This window comes from Felis catus, chromosome C1, assembly GCF_018350175.1.
Source record: "Felis catus isolate Fca126 chromosome C1, F.catus_Fca126_mat1.0, whole genome shotgun sequence".
Taxonomy (NCBI): Eukaryota; Metazoa; Chordata; class Mammalia; order Carnivora; family Felidae; genus Felis; species Felis catus.
Window position 1 is genome coordinate 43,083,058 of NC_058375.1, and position 21,343 is coordinate 43,104,400.

The 21,343-nt window shown below is 54.0% G+C and overlaps 1 protein-coding gene and 1 long non-coding RNA gene across 11 annotated transcripts in view; one reads left to right on the top strand and one right to left on the bottom strand.

The window, feature by feature from the left end:
• Positions 1–13,887, bottom strand: part of LRP8 (LDL receptor related protein 8) — an 80,184-nt gene extending 66,297 nt beyond the window's left edge. For 7 of the 10 annotated variants that reach the window (XM_045035862.1, XM_023258713.2, XM_023258712.2 and 4 more), the window contains exons 1-2: positions 13,731–13,886; positions 12,837–12,956 (exon numbers count right to left, since the gene is read on the bottom strand). In XM_045035862.1, coding sequence (XP_044891797.1) covers positions 12,837–12,956; positions 13,731–13,839 — 229 coding nt within the window. In that variant the 5' untranslated portion in view covers positions 13,840–13,886. Of the gene's footprint in view, positions 1–12,836; positions 12,957–13,730 lie in introns of all 10 variants that reach the window. The other 3 variants (XM_023258708.2, XM_023258707.2, XM_023258706.2) reach the window with 1 other exon arrangement.
• Positions 13,888–14,141: 254 nt separating this feature from the next.
• On the top strand, positions 14,142–19,652 carry LOC111561949. Its single transcript, XR_002745007.2, has 2 exons — positions 14,142–14,334; positions 18,764–19,652. It is a non-coding gene; the product is annotated as an uncharacterized LOC111561949 (long non-coding RNA).
• Positions 19,653–21,343: the final 1,691 nt, after the last annotated feature.

Here is a 21,343-nt window from a genome sequence, read left to right on the forward strand (position 1 = left end):
TAGAGCTGATCACAGGCGGCAGGGCTTGTTTTATTGAAAAGGAAGACAGATTTTCTAACAGGAAGAGCTATCCAGGAACAGAAGAAGCTATCTGGTCAATTAGTGTGCTCCCTGTCCCCGGAGGTATTCAGGCAGAAGTTGGACATCCCCCACTCCAACCTCCAGGGCTGCTGAGGGAATCCCTGCATCGGCATGGGGTGGGAAGGCTCCTTGGGCCAAATGAGGCTGCAGGTCTAGCCCCAGGAGCCACAGCTCACTCATTGATTCACCGAACATACATTCACCAAGGCCTGCTCTGTGCCAGGCTGGGGACAGCGGGTACCAGCAGTGGGCAGAACAGAACCAGAGAAACCTCTCAACCTCCTCTACCCCTACCTGGAGCGGAGGTGGTGCAGCTGGAGCCGGGCAGGGGACAGAGAATGGAGGCCCTGGCTGCCCATGCTCCATGTCTTGGGTCTGCACCCTCCCCGCTAACAGAACAAGCACCCTTATCTTCCTGGGCACATCTGGAGCACAGGGCCAAGGGCTGGGCAGGGTCAGACACAACGCAGCCTCCTCCTGCGCCCCACCCCTCCCAGAGGTCTCTGAGGCTCTGGACTCATTTCCTAATGAAGTCCCTGGAAGGACTCTTCCTAATTAAATTAGGACAGTAAGTTCTGGCCTGGGGCCACCGGGAAGAAGCGGGGACAAAGGAGCCTTTTTGGGGGGCTCCCTGGCTCCTCCCATTCCATACGACAGCGCAGCAGCCCGGCACAGGAGGGGATTCCTGAAGGACCGACAGGAGATGGGAGCTCAGAGCAGGAGGTCAACATAAACCTAGCAAGTCTTGAACTGAGCATTGACCACTCTTCGTGTTCTCCCTAAATTAACTCACACAGTCCTCCAACCACCCTGTGGGGTAGGGATCGATGGCTCCATTTTACAGATGAGACGAGGGCTCACAGAGGTGAAGTAACTTGCCCAGGGTCCCCCAGCTAGGAAGAAGTGAAGTACGGACTCGCCCCCAGGCCGCCTGGCTCAAGGCCCTGCTCTTATCTGTGTCACAGCGGAGCCTCTCACGGATGACACAACGCACGCACGCAGGAGCCATCAGAGGTAGGAGGGCCTGAGGAGTCTTCACATCCGTGGCTCCCACCTAGTTGCACAGCACGCAGAGGTCTTGGTTAGGCCTGGGCCACGCCAGGGAATCTGAATTTCACAAGCTGCCCACAGGAACTCAAACTCCAGATCCAACCCTAACTCTCTCCCAGTACAGATGGGGAGACTGAGGCCCAGGGAAGGGCAGAGACCTGCTCAGATCACTCAGCAAGTCAGTGACAAGGAGAGGCTCCCTGGTTCCTAGTGTGGTGGCACTGAGAGCCTGGGGGGGACTGGCTCTCAACAGGGTTCAGTAGACTGACGGAGCCCTCCGCTCCCAGGACAGAATCCGCAAGCGTGGGCAAGGCCAAAGGCCAGGGAGGGGGAGGCCGAGGGTCTGAGAGAGGAAGTGGCAAAGAGAACAGGAACTGTAACCACACAGGCTGGTAGACCCCTGTGCTGTGGTGTGGCCCAGTTCCTGGCTCTGTGGGACCCAGTGAGGTTTCAGGTGCTGTGCAAAGGCCAGGGACTACTTACTGCTCAGTGTACGGAAGTCTGAGGTTCAGGTTCAAGGGGCTTGCACCAGGGCCCCCAACCAGGATGTGGAAGAACTACAGGGGAAACCCAGGTCTGGCTGACACTGGGTCAGGAGGCATGCTTGTTCCCACACCCTTGAGAAGCAGGCGGCTGTGGCAGGCAGGGAAGGGGAAGGGGAGAGGAGACCATCACCCATGTAGCTGATATGAAGTCTGTTCTGTCTAGCTCACAGGTATTAAAGAATCAGTCCAGCCACACTCAGCAGGAAAACAGACAGAAACTCCCAAGTGGCTGTAGTATGTTTTCTATGGTTTAGGCCACGTCCCCTGTGGGAGGCGTTGGATGTCACAGCCCCTGCTCTGGAACTCCGGGGCCTCAGGAAGGGGCAGCTCCTTGCGACCCCCACACTGTGGGCTTGGCCATGACAGACTCCAGCTCCTGTGAACAACCTGGCTCTTAGGGGAAAGCAAAAGATACCCAGAGAATTGGGTCTGAGAGGGATGCCCTACTCCTAATGAGCAGAGACCCCAAGAGAGGCAGGTAGGAGCTGGGGTGGGGCAGAGGTGGGCCTGGCATCTGGGTCCGAGTTTATATCAACCTCAGCCTTCGGGGTGGGGGTGGGTGGGGGTAGGTGGGGGCCAGACAGAGGGCTGCAGGCTGGGGCTTAGCGGGGAGAGGCTGCTGTGGCGTGGCAGGGGGCAGGCTGGGAACAGAGACTGCTGGCGCCTATCCAGCTACAAATAATTCTCCGCCACAAACACCCAGTGGGGGACTTTGGCCTTGGCTTGGCTCGGCTGTCTTGGCGGGCGTGGGAGGAAGAACGTCACCCTGACCCCGCAGGCTTCGTATATCCAGAAGCGTCACCTCCCTCCCGGTGCACACCCCCTCCTGGAGCACGCACATCTATACACACGTGTGTTGGTGCACATGGCTGAGAGAGGGCTCTGCGGCTGATAGGGGCAGCAGGTGGCAGTTCGGGGTCCAGGAAGTAAAGGAGGGAGGGACAAGCGCTGGCCTGAATGTCCCTGGATTCGGGCCACCAGGAAAGCCCACCCTTGGCCTCCAGCTATTCACTCGAGCAGCTTAACCTGGCCCTGACGGGGCCTTCCTGCCTCTCATCAGCTGCCAACTCTCTGATGTTAACCTGGCCTTGTCGGTGAACTCAGGCCCTCTCTGGATAACTAACCATGCCAGGCTCGCTAGTTAACCAGTTCTCCTGGGCCCCTCTGCTTGGCCAGCTCCCTCAGACCATACCGGAAGCAGTCGCCCTGGGGCCCCCAAAGCAGATGGGAGCAGAGTGGCCGGGTTCCTCCAGACCCTCCCAATCCGAGAAGCTGCTACACTTCCAGGCAGCCGAGTTCTCCCAACTGGCCAGTTGACCTACATCTCTCCCGCTACCATTCCAGGAGCTGCCCCTCTCGTGTCCTTGCTGGACGAGGAGGGGAACTGCTGACAGTCCCTCTGCTTGGCCGTTCCCTCGGCAGGGATCACAGGCTAGGGAAGGGGAACAGGGATGCTCAACTTCAGGGCCAGGTTCTGAGCAGGACATCAGCCCACACACCTCTGAGACGTGGGCTTATTATCCTGTTTCCCAGACCAAGGATCTAAAGCTCAGAATAGAAGACCCACACCAGGGACCCCAGCTAGTCACGGGGCTTGTGGGTCTGTTTTTGTCCATTCCGCCACTATACCCAGCACAATCACGGGCACAGGAAAAAGGGCAGAAGGGAAAGTGGCCCGAGGAGCCTGGGCCTCGGGGCTGAGTTCTGGAAGGAGATCCTACGAAGTCCACTACCCTCTGTCTGCCTGCCCAGAATCCACCCACCAAGCCAGCAATGCTCCTACTAACCCTTCCCAGGCAGTAAGGAGCTCGAACGCCATAGGTCCCCCACCCCCAGGCCAGGACGGGCCCTGAGCCAGCTCCAGGGAGGAGGAGTCTGCTCAGACTGCTGGTTGCAGGGCAGGTGGAGCAAGGAACAATGGGTAAGGGGAAATAAGTTCAGAGAGGGAGAGACACTGGCCCAGGGTTACTCAGCAAGTTACAGGCCGATACAGAACAACGATTACAATGATGTGGGAATGGAGTCTACAAATATCTGGAGAAGAATGAAGACTGGTTTTGTTCCCTTTTGTTTTCTTTGGTGGGGGTGGGGAGTCCTTGAGGCCAGAACATGGTTGTCCTTCCTCTTTGCTTTGCTTTGAGTGGCCCAGATCTGGCTACTTTGTCTGACCCACGGGGCGGAGATCAGGGGGCCCTGTGCTCAAGGAGGTCCTGCGGGCCACCTGCCTGGCCGGGAAGGGCTGTGGGGATTTGGGGGTGTGGCAGTGAGGAGGGAAAGCGTCACCTCGAGAGAGCACCATGGTAAGGACGGAAATGGATGTGCTCGGCAATGTCTTTCCTAAGAGTTCATCTTAAGGACGAATGCACAAAGGTATACAGTACAAGGATGCGTATCCCATGGCTGTAGACAACAGGACAAAAAACAGAAGCAACTAAACACACGTCTATCAATAGGAGACTGTATAGTTAAGTTATGGAAGATTCCTGCATTGGATGACTGACTAGCCCTGGGAAACAATGATATGACTCTACTGTTATTGACAAAGAAAGTCATGCTTGACGTGGGGAGAAAACAATTAGCATTAACATAGCCTCATTTTTGTTAAAAGAAAAAAATACGTGTGTTCATGCACACCCGCTCACAAGCAGAGAAAATCCTCTAGGAAGAGATGCTGCTCACGTGACGGTATAACCGAGGCTGACCGTCACCTTCTTCTTTTTGCTTCTCTGTATTGCTTGTGTTTTTCTTGAAATTACAAGTAGAAAATTACTTTTATATAATCAAAGTAATTTCCACTGGAAAGATAAATAAAATCAACTGAGTTGGGGGGCGCCTGGGTGGCTCAGTCGGTTGAGTGTCTGACTTTGGCTCGGATAGTGATCTCACGGTTAGTGAGTTTGAGCCCCACCTTGGGCTGTGTGCTGACAGCTCAGAGCCTGGAGCCTGCCTCAGGTTCTGTCTCTCCCTCTCTCTCTGCCCCTCCCCTGTTTGTGCTCGGTCTCTCTCTGTCTCTCAAAAATGAATAAACGTTGAAAAAACAAAGTTTTTTAAAAAGAAAGAAATAGTCTCCAGAGTGTCTGGGATAAAGTTCCTTGTGGCACCTCAAGGTCAGTGACCAGGGGAGGATGTTGGCCACACGACCATTCCCACAGACCCAGACTGGTAGTTCCCAGAGAGGCTTTGGGCTGTCTGTTCGGCCATGTTCCAAGGGGCAGGTTACATGTAGAGGGCATGAGTGGTCACAGGAACTGGGAGCCTCACATCCCTGCCTCTCCTGGGGGACTCTCCCAGTCACCACAGGGCATCCTGAGGTGCCTGATGTGTGCTGGGCTCTATACCCCCAAAGCGGCTAGCCTGTGGGCATCTGGGCTGGGCCCTGCCAGGGACACAGAGGTCACACTGGGTGTAGCAGGTGAAGAACTCACTGGGTTCTTCACTGGGTGTAGCAGGTGAACCACTCGGGCTGAGGGGCTATTCCTGGGGTCTGTGACATTCAGCAGCTTATGAGAGGTGCCAGACAATCATGGCTGGGGATTAAAATTGCCGCTCAGGGGCCCAGCTCATGCTTGAGGGCACCCGGGGGCCAGAGCCGCTCAGGAGGGAGCCAGTATACCCACTGGTAGGGGCTGGCAAGCGGGATGCCTGGGGTGCGTGGGAAGGAAGCAAGGCCCGCTGGGCCACCCTCGCTGTTGTGACTGGGATGTGTGAGCGCATATGGCTTCCTTTCACTTGTGATAGACTGCAGCCGGACAGGCGTGGCCCAGTCCTGCCACTGACCAGCCGGGCTGCCCGGAGCAAGTGACCTCATCTCCTGCAGCCTCAGCTCTTTCCTTTGTGAAATGCAGTGATGATCCTTTACGGTACTGGCTGTGGGAGGTCTTGCATGAGAAAGTCCTCAGCAGCAAGCACACTCATTAACTCCTATTATAATTAACATGATTTTAGATGAGCAATTCAGGGGCAGGTAAGGCCCAGGGTGGGAGCCCCTAGCCGCTTCTTGTGCAGAAGCCTGTGCCCAGCCCTCATCCTGAGAACACCTTGTTCCCTGATCCAGCAGGGAAGAGAGAGGGCAGGGGTGGCAGGGGGAGGGGGGAGCATGGCTGTCTTGATTCAAGTCCAGCCCAGGGAGTGAGGTCACCCTGGTTCTGAGAATGGGTCCCTGATGACATCTAGGGCCGATTTCTGGACACCAGGGCTTTGGTTTCAGTTTCTGAAGCCTAGGGCTGGAAAAGCACCCAAGTCTGCAGGGTGGGCACTAAGAAGCCCACACGCACATGCAAGGAGGCAGGCCAGGCCCTGTGTGACTGCCAATAAGCCACCGGCACTCTCTGGGCTTCAAGCAACCCAGCTCCCTTCCTGGTCCTCAAGGGCCCCCCATCTGACCAGTATCAGCTTTTCACCCTCAAAAGTAGGTGACGTTTCCTCGATCATGTTCATTCATTCACATGCCATCCTCCAAACACTTCCCTTGTGCCAGACCCTGTGCGTCACCTCAAATTGCTCAGACACTCCCTAGTAACCTGGACTTCCTATGAGGGGCTATGACAAGGGTGCACAAAGCCATGAGCATCCAGACACAGAAGAGGTTAAAAAGCTGGGGAAGGCTTCACGGAGGTGGCCATGAGCTAGGTGTTGAGGGATGGGTGGTCATCAGGGAAGTACGTGCAAAGACCTAGGATCAGGGACTTGCGTGGGAGGTTCAGAGAAATGAAGACCACACTCTGATGTCTCGATGGATGGTCCTGATGACTTGGGCTCTTGAACTTTCCTGGAGGAAACATCTTTCCACTCATAGAGCGATGCACCTGTATCAGTGGCAATTTGCCAGGTCCTCAGTTTCCCTATCCGTACAGGTGGAACAGTAATCTCCACCTCACAGGCAATGGCCAAGAGAGGCCTTGGAAACTGTGGAGGGTCACACCCGTGGGAGGCTGCACAAGGAGCACCGTATGTTCATGCTCCATGGGCGTCTCCAGAAAAGAGTCCCTGCCAGGCTAGAAACCTGCAGCCTGGGACATCGCTGCTACTAACCCACTTCCTCTACATCCTCTGAGCCCCAGGCTCTCTCACCCCCACAAGAGCAGAAGAGTCCTGGGGAGAGGAAGAGTCTGAGGAAGCGTCCAGGCTCCAGAGCAGACGGACTCGAATCAAATCCTGGCTCCACCACTTCAGCCTCATGACATTGCCAAGTCACTTCTCTTTGGGCCTCAGTTTCACCATCTTTAAAATGGGAATAATAAGAAAATAGCCCTCACAGGGTTGTGAGTAGCAAAGCTAACGAATGCAAATTGCCCAACGCGGTGCCAGGCATGGGTTAAGTGGCCAAAGTCTGTTGTGTGTAATTTCCTCTAGGGAACTCCTTCTTTCAGAATCCCTAGTGCCCAGCATGAGGGTGGCAGAACAGACAATGTAGAGGAGGATCTGAGACTGAGGGAAGAACAAGGACATGTTGTAGGAGCTCAGGAACAGGAGAGCTGGAGGACAAGGGGTCAGGGAAGGCAACCTGGCCAGGGGTGGCCTCTCCACCAGGCCTTCAAAGACTCAGTGATCTGGATATGCAAGATCTCGGAAGGGGGGGGGGGCAGGTGTTACCAGCGCTGCTTAGAAGTGGGGCCCCAGGTCTGGCTTCCTGGGGTCAGAGCTGGCCCAGGGCTCTGACTACTAACCCTGGAGCCAGGAGAGCTGGATTCCATTTGGTTATATGGCTTGAGGGGGTACAATCCGGTCCTATACTCTCCTGCTCCCTATCCTCTCCCCAGGGGGCATCTCTCTGGCTTCACCTGCTGCTGGTATTTCCCCAGGGTGGGAAAAACCGTCAAGCCAGCTGCCCAATGACAACTAGGGAGGGTGGAGCCAACCAACCCTGAGGCCTACTGCCCCTGGGGGGTGGAGGGCGGGAGGGGGCTGCAGTCTTGAGAAAGCGGAGGGACAGAGCACAACTCTGTCCAGGGAGGGCCTGTGGAAAGACCCTGAGGGAGAGTCTTCAGCAAACGCTCCCAAGGCTCACAGGGGCTGGCCCTGGGGGCACAAGCCTGGATCTAGAAGACAGGGAAGCTTGGGGCCTGCTGGGCGGAGCTATGGGGGCTGTAGGGTTTCCTTCCTTTAGCAGGCACAGCCAGGAGGAAAGGAATACAGGCCAGACAGGACGGAAACCAGCTTGGGGACCAACACAGGGCCTGAGGGCAGCCATCCTCTGCCTCTCCCAGGGCCCCAGGCCACTCACCCACTGAGACCAATCAGGCCTGTTTGGCTCATTTCTTCCCTCAACCCCTCCTTGGGTACCTTTCTGCCACATCCAGGTCCATTTAAATGGCCTTGGCACCACATCCACCATTACCGGGAAGCCCACTGGCTGAGGCAATCCCCAGTGCAGGAACCTTCCGACATCTGGCTAAGCATATGGAGGCAGGGGAAGCAGGGGGCTCTTGGGTGACCTGCAGAGACCCCAGCAGTCAGGTTCCTAGAGACTCAGCGAAGCTCCTGCCTCCGAGAACCATCACACCTAATACCATTCATTGAACACCTGCTGCTCATCTGGCACATTGCCTCATTGGCACACAATCCTCAGAATATCTTTGGGAAGGAGAGACTATCGTCACCCCCAAGGCCTATCAAACGAAGGTCCCAGCTGGGATAGAAAACTATGTGTGTCTGATTTAGGGCCCCACTGAGTTACAATTTCAACACGGCTCCCTAAGTCCCTTCTCACTCTCTTCACTCCTGTATCTTGGCCTTGGGAATAGAGGGTAGCAGGGAGGGCTTCCTGGAGGAGGGGACACCCACACTGAATCTTCTAAGATGGCAATAAGAAGGTAGCCAGGTGAGGGAGCAGAAACAGCGACCCAGGCAGAGGAAATGACAAGCACAAAGGCCTGGAGGTGAGAAGCAGCAGGAAGGCCAGAGTCAGAGAGAAGCTACAGCTCAGTGTTGCGGGCTCAAAGGAAGAGGCTGGAGGGGAGTGGCAACAGGAGCCAGTCACAGAGAGCCAAATGCAGAGAGGTCTAAGCTGACTTTATCCTGTGGGTACGTGGGAGCCTCAGGAAGGCTGTGAATGGTGGCGTTGCCTGGTCACATGGAGGTCGCAGTTCAGAGGGGAGTAATACTGTCTCTCTGATGAGTCCATCCAAAAAGGGGATGAAGCGGGGCCTAGGGTCTGGGGTGTGAGACCGGGGCCAAGGCCAGGCAGCCCTCTGAAGGCCAGATGCTGGCTGCAAGCCCCAGCTGGGAGCTGTGGCCGAGCTTTAATTATTTACAAGGCTGCTTCCCAGCAAGCCTCAGTGCTCCTGCAGCCTGGCCTTGCCCAGCTAATGAACTCTCAGCCGTGGGAGACCTCACTGCGGCCATTTTTTATTAAACCTAGGATGGAGGGCTGATGGGGGCTGGGAGTACAAGGGCAAGCTGAAGAAGCATGAACAAGGTGGAAGAATTTGAGCACGAAACCGGTCTACCTGTACACGCAGTCCGGCCCCAAGGAGGAGCACAGAGCTGCGGGCATGAGGGAGGGGGTGGGGGGAGGCTTGACGTCACCTCAAGGGAGGAAATGGAGATCTGGGAGGTCCTGCCTGAGGTCATCAGCTGGTGCTTGGGGCAGCACAGGTGCCATAGTTGGCCGCCTGCATTCACACCTCAGCAATTTCACTTAAACATCAAATACCCATGGGCCAGTTACTTAACTGCTCTGTTCCTTTGTAAAATGGGGCTAATGCAGGTACTTCAGAGACTTGCCCCATTTTACAGAACCGAGGATAATGAGGTGACGCGTGTGGAATCTCGGCACAACGCCTGGGCCAATGCAAGGGCGCGGTAAGTGTTCACTGTTGCTGCTGTTACTCCGGGAGCAAAGGGCTGGCCAGAGACCAGGCCCCTGTCTCTGTCCCCAGACACTAAAGAGCAACAGGAAACTGAGGCCAAGGAGCCAACTGGCCTACGTGACCCAGGTCCACAGTCGGGGATCCCACCTCACTTTGCCTGCCTGGGCCGCCTCTGGGCTTCCTTGAGCATAGTCCTCAGGCTTCCAGCCTTTTCCTCCGCTTTGAAGCTCTTCTGAGCTAGGAGCTGAAGCCCCATGAGCGCTTCACTTCCCCATCCTCCCGGCTCTACCAGTGTCTCCGGTAAGTGCCAAGTCCCACCCACTGTGGATGAAGATCAGGACTTAGAAGGCCTTGGTCTGAGTTCTTGCTCTAACCCTGAGGAGCTCTGACTTCCCGGGGCGGGGCAGTCGTTTCACCTCTCTGAACTCTTGTTTCCTCCTCCACAACATGGGGACCGCACCACCTATTTTTAAATGGTAAGCCTTGAGCGAATGATACTAGTTACCATCGTTCAAGGCCTGGCTTAGCTGTCTCCTCCTCCAGGAAGTCTTCCTTGGCCTCCTCAATGTAAAAGCTTCCTCCCTCCAGCCTCCATAGGGTATTGGTAGTCGCGGGCTGCATCCTGGCCCTGTTGGGAGCTTGCACTCATTCTGTCTCACACAGACTTCACTGACAGAGGGCAAGACCCATTTCGCAGGCCCAGAGAGGTCCAGAGGTAGGGTGGCTCAGGCTCTCTCACGGGATAGAAGGGTTGGAGTGACAAAGAGGGGGTCAGGTTATAAGGCAAAGAGACTGCTCAGGGAGGAGCCAACAGACTTGAGGGGAGGGTACTTCAAGGAAATGCAGATTGGGCAGGCGGCCCACAGTGGGGGAAACTCCCCACACGAGGAAGCAAGGAATGACGAAAGACCATTTTTGAACACGTAGCCCGACAGTCACCCAAAGCCCCCGTCCCCACTCTTCAAGATTTCTCTTGATGGCTCCTGGAGTCCCTTTCTAAGGAGGTGTAGACTCCTCCATTCCCTTCCGCCAACCAACCCCGTCTGAAGACTTTCCACGCGTATAACCTATGATGCAGGAACAGCTGCCCCCACTTGGCAATATGAGGAAACACGCTCAGAAAAACTAAGCCAGGAAGGACTGATACTTGATACTAACAACAGAGCCCCCACCCTTCCTACTCCAAGCCCTCAACCTCATTTGCTTTTATGTTCACTAACTCTTCACCTGCGACTCCACTCCATCCACCTCAGAAGAAAATCAGGAGCCCAGGTTGGCTGTGAGAGCTCTCCTGGTCCCATCTAGGGTCACCCGGCCACCCGTTACTTCACTCCTCCATCTTCCCCAGAGTTTCACAACAGGCCCAACATTCAGAGCATGACTTTCCAGCTCCTGGGTCACCTTTTTGGGTCCTTCTGCACCACACTCCCCACTGCAGCAGGCAGTACTCCTAAGCTAGGAGGCACGTGGACATCCTGACCAAGTTCTGTCACTCTCAGCTGTGTGACCTTGGGCAAATCACTCAACTTCTCTGAGACAGCATCCCTATCTCTACAAACGGGGATGACAAGAAAAACCCGCACAAGACTGTTGTTGTACAGAGCCAGGGAGATAAGGTAAAACCAACCCAGACTCGAAGTTTCCCTTTGCTTGCCTCATCCTTGGCACTCCCGCTCTAAGGGGAACCACAGAACAGCTCCCAGGGAGGACACTCACTGCAATATTTTACTCCAGCACTACCATTTTCATTGTTTCAATAGCCCTGGGAAATAAATGGTGAGGGTTATGACTGGGCTAAGAATTAAATTCAAGCTCTTACTTAGCAGCTCAATAGCTCAACTTAATCTCTCAGTGCCTCAGTTTCTTTAGTCTGTAAAACAGGGCTGTTCAGAAGATTAAAGGAGCTTATGCGAGATAAGCACTTACCACGGTGCGGGCACACAGCTAATGAATGGTCAGCACATGTTAGTCTCCTTACTTCCAATTACACGAAGAGAACTGGTGTTCAAATACAGGGCAAGAACGATTAGTCCGAGTGGTCAGGTGAGGAGATGGAGACAGGACGGAAAGGGCCAAAACACAGAACCAACTCTGGGTTGGGTCTGAGAATGAATCCAGAGGCTGACTGGCAAACCCACGGTAAAACAAACAAACAAACAAACAAACAAACAAACAAACACAAAAGCCTCAAGGACTCAACACACAGTGTCCGTCCAGGTGTCCCTCTACCCATCCTGCCACTGTGTGGTGCTGTGGATCTGTCCACCTGTTGCCCTCCTGCGGAGCCTATGGGCCTCCCTGGCCTGCAGGAGTGGGCCTGTTGTCCAAAGTGCCCCAGTGCTGGCACAGAGCAGGCATTCAGTAACGATGAATAATGACCACCTGCGTCTGTTTCTAAAGAGCCCTGTTTTTCTGTTCCTGGAAATACACTCCTTCACGGTAACTGCCGGCGAACTCACTTCTGTCCCACAAACACCCCAGGAAAGAACTTGCAAAGCTGTAGCGCCCAAGTGTACAAACACCACACTCAGCAAAGAAGGCCCGCCACGTGCACACGGCCACCACGGAGGGTTCACGCGCAGCCTCGCAATCCTCGGGCGCTCTCCAGGAAGCAAACCGTTCCTCCCGGCCCCCTCCTTCCTAGTCTGCCCCATGACTCATGCCCGAGCCGGGCTGGCAGTAGAGCCCAGGGTGGCACAAAAAACTCTCCACCGTGACTAGGCAGAAAAGAAGCGGGAGCCAGCGCCAGGGCCTTGCCAGCTCTAGCAACCCAAGAGATGCACGCGGAGGTGTGGCCGGGGCGGGGCCGGGGCAGGGCCCCTGCACCCTGGGCGCCAGAAAACTGCACACCCTCCGGCTCCACGATTGGCCGCTCCGGCCACGGGGGCCTATGGGGTGGTCCTCGCCTAGCCAATCAGGGGCCCCGGGGAGCCCATTCATTCACAAAAAACCAGCAAGGAAAGGAGCCTGGCGAAGCCCGGAATTGCCCGGAACTTTGAAACACCGGTGCGTTCCGTGGGGCCGACGCAGGAGTCCAGGAGGACCCGATCGCAGGAAGCTAGACGCGTACAGGGACGGTCCCGTTCCGGCCCAGCAACCCGGGCGTGGCGCGCCATCCTCCTGGGCCACACCGACTGGGGCTCCGCCCCCGACCCCATTAGGACACGCTGGACGCCCAGCTCACGCTGGGTCGCCAAGGGCCACCCAATCCTAAGGAAGGCGGCGCCTGGGCAGCTTCCTGGCAGTGAGATCCACGCAGGTGGCCCAGCGGCGGCTGCAGCCACGTGTGCGTTGAGCAAGGAGCCCCCCGCCCCCGCCCCGGTGCCTTCCTCCCCCGCCGGCCACTCACGGCAGTCGTCCTCGTCGCTGTTGTCCGAGCAGTCGTCGTCCTCGTCGCACCTCCACACGGAGGGGATGCAGCGCTCATTCCGGCACCGGAATTGGTCTTCTTCGCACTCTTTGACCGGCCCTGCGCGGGGGAGATGGGGGCGTGAGCAGGGTGGCGGATAGCGCAGTCCTGGCTGGGGGGAGGGGTCTACTGGGGTGCAGGAGAGGGGGCGATGATGGAGCCAACGACCTCGGGAGGCCTCGGGCCCCCTCGATCCGGAAGGAGGGGAATGGTAACGGGATGGCGGGCTACTCCGTGGCACGACGAGGCCAAGCACACTGTCCGTGTCACACGATTTGACTATACCCCCCATTTAGAACACTCACTCGCACTCACGGCCCATAGCCAGAGATCTACGCAGACATGGCCCACAGGGAGCCCCCAAACACACCGCGACGCAAGCACTGGGCGATGCGGGCACATCCCCCTCGCACGCAGCCCCTCTTTCTCCGCTGCGCGCAGGGGTCGCCGGAAACGCATTGTCAAGCGGGGAAGTCTCCCGGCTCAGCTCTCACCGCCGCCGCGAGGCGTGCGTGTCAAATAAACCCCACTGGCGAGATTCACGCAGCCCACCCCAAATCATCAATGACCACCCCTAACCTGCAAAGTTCCCGGCCCGCCTGGCCCCCACGGGGCCCATCCCCCAGGAGCAGGTGCCAGAGGGCAGAGCCAACAACACCGGGAGCCGCGGGGGAGGGGGTCGAGGGCAAATTGAAGGATAACTGGGTCCCGAAAAGCCTAACCCACCCAGGCCCGGGCTCGGGGCCCCAGCGCAACCCGCATCCCGGTCCCCGGGCCGCGCTTTGTTGGCGGCTCCGGCGGCTCAGAGCCCGGCCAGGGACCAGCCTCACGCACCTTCGCCGCCGCGCTGTGGATCTGCCGCCGCCGCGAGATGCTGGAGCTGCAGCAGCAGCAACAGCAGCAGCGCCAGCGGCCGGAGCGCGCCCCGCTCGGGGCGGCCCATGGCGGGCCCCGGGCTCCGGCCGCCGCGCCCCGCGCACCCCGTGCGGCTGCCGCCGCCGCGCCTCAGCCCGCCGAGTCCTTGCCGCGGCGCCGGGGCTGCCGCTGCCCCCGCCGCCGCCGCCGCCGCTGCCGCCCGCCCCGGCTCCTCGGCTGCATTTCAAGCAGGTTCCGTGACGCTCGGCGGCGGGGCGGGCTCAGGCTGGGCGCGCGGCCCCGGCCCTGGGCGGCCGCCGCCAGCGCGCGCGCCCCCTCCCGCGGCCGCCTCCGCCCCACGCTCCTCCCGCCGCCGCCGCCTCTCCCTCCTCCCTCCTGTCCTTGGTCCACTCCTCCCTCGGCTGGCTCGCGGTGACCCTGCTGAGGGCCCGCTGGCGAGTGGGAGCCGCAGACGCTGGAATGAGCCGGGCGAGGCCCCTGCCCCAGAGGTAGCAGACAGGCCAGGGAAAGCAGCCCTGGCTGCCTGGAGGAGGTGACAGGCTGATAGATAGGAGGCTGAGGGGTGAGTAAGAAAGAGTGAACCTGGGCTGGATGGGAGATGATGTTCCCTGGCGCACAGGCCTGTGCAGTGTGCACATGGGACAGAGGTGGTGGTGGTGGGTCAGGGTCTCCATACCAAGACGTGTGAGATCAGGAGAAGCTGGGGGAGCTGGACTGGACCTAAGCACGCCTCATCCGCTCCCACCCAGATATGATGCATGTGTGGAACTGGTTAATGTGCCCATGTGCCTCTGTGCATATTACATGCTCATGTGACCGTGGCTGAGGATGTGAGGCAGGTGGCTTCAGTCTGGCACACGGACTTTATGCATTCATCCTTTTCAGCATTCTCCATGGCGCCAGGCAAAGGGGCAATCGGGGGGACCTGCAGGGACAACACCAAATTCTTTGCTATGATGGACAAGGGAGGGGACTGTGGCGCTCCACAAAAGGAATGTGTTATCCCTGCCTATAGGGGACACACACCCAGGGCCTCTGTCCACCCTCTGTATGAAGGAGAAGTTCCCGTCTCTGGAGGGTCCTAGTCCCATCTCACCCACGCCAGGGTGCAGAGAACAGGCTGGGAACTAGATTTTAGCTGCCTGCTGGTAAGTGAGGCCAAGCCCACACAACCTTCTTTGGAAAATAAGGTTTGAGGGCATTGGCCACTAAAAGAGACAGACTGGCAGATGTCTAGGCCCAGTAGAAATCCCCCCCCCCCTTCCATTTCCCCCTGCCCCTTCTCCTCCATGACAGAGGGGCAGAAGAGGGAGCTTCAGGAGCTGTTAGTCCCAGGCCTGGAAGCCACTGTCTCATCAGCAGCCCTATTACTGAGCCATATTCCTTCCCACAGGGGGCAGCCCCTTGGCAATGGCTGTGGCCACCTCATAGGAGAGGGGCACAGACTCCAGAGAGCCCAGCAAGTGCTCTTGCCATTACCCCTTTTATCCTTTGTTCATTCAGTCATTTAACAACTGTATCCCAGCCCTGCTCTGTGCCAACGCTTTCCTGGGCCGAGGGGCGACAAGGTGAATCAGACATGGTACCAGTCCTGGTGAAGTCCCTGACTGGTGGGGAGACAGGCCATCAACACACAATGAAATGCGTGCACACTTTCCACAAAAACATATGGAGCACCTACTCTGTGCCCGGCATTATCTGAGGCCCAGGGATACAGTGTAGAAATAGAGGAGGTCTCTCTTTGTTCTCCTGCAGCTGACATCTTCCTTGGGAGAGGAAAACACAAAGGCAAGAAAACAAAAAAAGATAATTTCAGATCATCATAACTACTATGAAAAAAAGTAAAACACGGTGATGTGAGAGTGATGGGAAATAACAGGTAAACAGAGAAGGCATCTCTGAGGAGGTGACATTTCCCTGAATGGCAAGAAGGATGCTCTAGATTGAACGTGTGTGTCCTTCCAAAATTCATATGTTGAAACTTAGTGTCCAGTGCAAGGGTATTTGGAGGTGGGTCTTTTGGGAGACAATTAGAACGTGAATAGAATTAGTGCCCTTATAAAAGAAGCCTCAGAGGGATCTCTGGGCCCTTCTGCCATGTGAGGACACTGTGAGAAGACAGTCATCTGTGAACTAGGGAGTGGGCTCTCATCAGATACCAAATCCGCTGGTGTCTTGATATTTCGGTGCCTTGATCTTGGACATTCAGCCTCCAGACCTGTGAGACTTGAATTTCTTTTGTTTATAAGCCACCCAGTCTATGGTATTTTGTTATGGCAGCCCAAATGGACTAAATGCCCAACAACATGAAGACCAGGTGGAAGGGCATTCCTGGCAAAAGGAACAGCATGACAGGGCTGGAAGCTGCTGGTGAGGAGAAGGTGGGTGCATCAGGTGAGGTCAGAGGGAGTCAGGAAGGCTCTGATCACATGAGGGCTTTGTAGGTCACAGCAAGGAGTTTGGGTTTTATTCCAAGCATGGTGATGCCTGCTGTGACAACAGGATGCCTGGGACTATGGAGCCCAGGATGGAGTCCCTCGTGTAGCCCAGACTGACCTCTCCAAGTCAGCGGTTCCTCCTCCACTCTGTGATCTTAAGAAAGTCAGTCCCCATCGTTAAGCCTCAGTTTCTCATCTGAGAAATGGGGGAGATGGGGAATTTCCAAGGTAGATTCTAGTTTTAAGATTATTGTGTGGATTGCAGTTCAGAGGCAGCAAGGTTAGAGAGGTTAAGAGCATGGGCTCTGGGTTAGACTGCCTGGGTTTAAATCTGTTCATTCCCTTCCTAGCTATGTGACCGTGGGCAACTCCCTTAACCTCTGTAGCTCAGTGTCTTCCTCTAAAATGGGAATGATGACAGAACTCATCTCACAGGGTTGTGAGGATTATATTAGATGAGATTATGTATGCACAGGATGAAGTATACAGTTGGCGCATATTAACCATTATTTATGTTACTATAATTCAAACACAACTCCCTTTTCAAAAACCCCCAGTGACTTCCCAACACTCAAAGAATAAAGATTGAGCCCAGGCATTCACTGACTTCCCCTCCCAAGGGAGATCTTTGTTCATATGGTCTCCCCCAGATCCAGTGGCCAAGATGGGCAGCTCCTTGTTTCTCAACAGCCCACATCAGAGGTTTTCTAGGCTCCCCTCAGTCCACAGCCAACTTGGGCCACTTCCCTCTCTCCCTAGTCAGCCTGTGACCTCCCTGAGGACAGGAAGCAACTCTCCTGAACTTCTGGGTCTCTGGCATGGGGCCCATTTGACCAATATTTGTTTCTGCCTTGCTGAAGTTTTCTGTACCCCCAGGAGGACTATGTCATACTCATCCTTATTTTCAGAGGATAAGTACAAGGCCTGCCGCACAACTAGCATTTGATAAATGATGCTTAACAGGTAAACCATATCAAGTAATGATAACAGCTAATTCTTACAGTACACTTGCTGGGGGCAAGCACCATCGAAGTGCTTTAAATGCTTTAACTCATTTAGTCCTTATAATATCCCCCCTGAGGCAGGTTGTGTGTTTATCCCACTTTGCAGATGAGCACGTTAAGGAATGGGGAGGTCACACAGCTAGTAGATGACAGAGCCAACATTTGAACCCAGGTGGCAGAACTGGGAAGTTTTCAGGGCACGTAAGTTGGCTAATTCCGGGGAGGGGCAGTTGGAGAAAGCCCAGCCCCTGACAGACACCAGGCACCAAATGGACACTGGGGTACAGTTTTTGCTGCCTGGGTGATTTGTCCCCACCTGTCCTCTCTCTCCATCCTGGGATGACTCAAGGAAGCGTACAGGCCGTGTCTGCTTTTGGGTGTCCGAAGAAAACCCTCAAACCCAACCCCAAGCGCAGTGAGTTTGCCACGAGAAAGAAACAAATGTCATTCTACCTGCTGTCAGCACGTCACTCTGCCCTGCCCAAGCCTCCATGTTCTGCCTCCAGAACTGCTGGGGCCCAGCAGCTCACCCGACGCAGCTCCACTCCCTCACCTTTGCCCCACAAGAACTGGAGCTTCAGGCTTTTGCCAGTCTGTACCCTCTGCCTAGAACACTCTTGCACTGTCTGACTTCTATTTCATCCTTTGAGCCTGAGCTCAAATGCCTCCTCCTCTGGGAAGCCTTCCAGCCTCATCCAGAAAGGTCACAGCCAGAGCCTAAAGGCTTTCTGCATATATCTCCCCAGACTTCCTTGACTGGACTTGTGCTAGGTGAGGCACAGATGAGCAAGACTAAGTCCCTGCCTTTGAGGATCTCTGGTCTGGGGGCAGACAGTGACAGTGCAGGGTAATAACCCCTGGTGGGGCTGCTCAGGGGGGTCAGATTCCCACGCCCAGGTACCCAAGGCTATGTCACCCACCCAGCCAGGGTAACAAACCAACAACCTGAGAATCACAGCTGAGCTGTAAGGGCAGCAGAGCTCTCCCACTGTCCATGGCCTTCAGTTTACAGAAGTCTAGCCCAAGTCTTTCCCGCTGTACTGTGAGCCAATTGCTAATTTCTCTTTGCCACTTTTCTCTGTATTTTTTCCTCTTACTCTCTCTGGCTAGACAGAATATCTTCATTCCTGTAAAAAAGGTATTCTCATTCATTACATGTACTTATATAGGTCCAAACTGCCAAGGTTTAAATCACCTGCTAACTGTGTGACCCAGGGCAAGTTATTTGAGCTCTCTGTGCCTCAGAGTTCTTATCTATAAAATGGGGATGACAATGTTACCTAATAGTATTAGTTATCTATGACTGCATAACAAAATACACCAAAACTTAGCAACTTAAAGCAACAATAAATATTTATTATTTCTCACAGTGTCTATGGGCCAGGAATTTGGAAGCAGCTTAGTTGGGTCACAATGTTAGTGGTGCTGTGGCCTTCTGAAGGTTTAACTGGGGCTGGAGGGTCTGAGTTGTCTCACTCACATGGCTGGCAAGTTCTTGTTGGCTTTGACAGTAATGACTCAGTTTTTCACCACATGGATTTCTCCACAGGACTGCTTGAGTGCTCTTACAACATGGCGGCCAGCTTCTCCCACAGTTACCCATTCAAGAGAGACAGAGAAAGCAAGGAGAAAGTCATAATGTCTTTTTATGATCTAACTGTGGAAGTCGTACTGCATCATTTCTGCAATATCCTACTGGTTACCCAGGTCAGCTCTCGTCCATGTGGGAAGGGACCATACAGGAGCATACCAGCCAGAAGACATAAATCACTGTGAGCCTCTTGGAGACTGGTTGCCACACTCATAGAATTGCCATCTCATAGAATTCGTGAGGATGAACGAAGTTAGTATACATAAAGTGCTCAGAAGAGTTTTCGATACATAGCACACCCTGTATAAGTGTTGGTATTGTTGTTGTTTCTGTGAGTTAAGAGTACAGAGTAAGCCTCCATAACAATTATCTACAGTTACCATGAACATCATTGCTATTAGCTGCAAGGACCCCTTCATGACACAGATGGAGACACCCAGCAACTGAGAGGATGAAGGCGTTTCACGGTTTCATAGCAGACCACAGGCAGAGCAGGACCAACCCCGCCTTGGTTTCTTGCCTCCTGGCTATGTACTCTCAGAAGAGCTGGAGTTTTTTTAGTAATCCTACACCCAGTGTGGGGCTTGAACTCAGAACCTCAAGATGAAGAGTCACATGCTCTTCCAACTGAGCCAGCCAGGTGCCCCCCGCCCCATATTTGCTCTTTTATGATTGACTTGTTTCACTTGGCACAGTGTCTTCAGTGTTCATCCATGTTGTAGTGTACTATAGAACTTCCTTCCTTTATAAAGCTGAGCAATATTCCATTGTGTGTGTATTTCACATTTTGTTTATGTATTTATCCATTGATAAATAAATAAGCCCATTGCCACTTGGGTTGCTTCCATCTCTTGGCTATTGTGAATAATTCTGCTATGAACATTGGGTGTACAAATATCTCTTCAAGATCCTGCTTTCAGTTATTTTGGGTATATACCCAGGAGTGGAGTCGCTAGATCATATAATGATTCTGTTTTTAATTTTCTGAAGCACTTCCATACTGTTTTCCACAGCGACTGCACCATTTTATATTTTCACCAACATGGCACAAGGGCTCCAATTTCTCAACATCCTCACCAACACTTGCTATTTTCTGCTTTTGCTCTTACTTTTTTGACAGTAGTCATTGTAAGGGTACGAGGTAGTATCTCACTGTGGTTTTGATTTGCATTTCCTTGATGATTAGTGATGTTGAGGATCATCTCATGTGCTTCTTAGCTATTTATACATTTTCTTAGGAAAAATGTCCATTCGAGTTCTTGGCCCATTTTTTAAGCCAAGTTGTTTGGTCTTGTTGTTGAATTGTAGGAATTCTTTATATATTCTGGATATTAGCCCCTTATTGTATACATGATTTGCAAAGGTTTCCTCCCATCCCATGAGTAGCTTATTCACTCTGATGATTGTGTCCTTTGATACACAACTCTTATTTTTAATATAGCCCAATTTGTCTATTTTTCCTTTGTTGCCTATGCTTTGGGTGGCATATCTTGGGAGGATTTTTATGTGATCACAACAAAATAAATGCTATTCCCAGTGTGCCATGATGAATTTTTTTCCTGCACAACTTTGTGTTTTTCCTGGAATTAATAATTGATTCTTTTTATTTTTATTGTTTTATTCTTTGCTTAATTTTCTATGTATTCATCCCTTATTCATCCCCAAACTCTCCCTCAATTTGTGTAAATCTCCTCTTAACACAATCACCCATATTAAGGACTCACTGACTCGTGTGGAGGAAGTCCTTGCAGATCTCTGACGACTCTATCTGGACGGGTGGACGGCAGGGCCAGCTGCTCAGCTCTCGTCCTGGACTTTCCCTTCACGGTCACCTGGAGGTTTCTCTGCACTTTTCTCTTATGTCAAATCCCTTGCTTCCCACATCCCACATCTTCCTCTTTTTTTTTTTTTTAAACTTTTTTACATTTATTTATTTTTGAGAGACAGAGTGAGACAAAGTGAGAGTGGGGAAGTGGCAAAGACAGAGGGAGACACAGGATTGGAAGCAGGCTCCAGGCTCTGAGCTGTCAGCACAGAGCCTGACACGGGGCTCCAACCCACAGACTGTGAGATCATGACCTGAGCTGAAGTCGGACGCTCAACCGACTGAACCACCCAGGTGCCCCTCACATCTTCCTCTTTTTATACTCACATCTGGATTGGGGGGAACACCTACCCACAGCTTTCTAGAAGGAGGTATTTGAGGTATATTTTTGGAGGCCTTGCATTTCTAAAAGTGCCTCACATTTACTCAATAGCATAACTAGGTATTGAATTCTAAGTTGGAAATCATTTTCCTTCTGAGTTGTGAAGGCTTGCTCCCGTGTCTTCTAGTTTCTGTCGAAAAGTTCAATGTCATTCTGTTTCATCATCTTTTATCGGAGCCCTACTCTTTCTCTCTGGAAGCTTTTAGTCTCCTGTGTCCTCAGTGTGTCTTGGGGTAAAATCTATTTCCATTCATTGTGCCGGGCACGCAGTAGGTCATCTCGTTCTGGAAATTCATCTTCAATCTGGAAAAAATTTTCTGGAACTACCTCT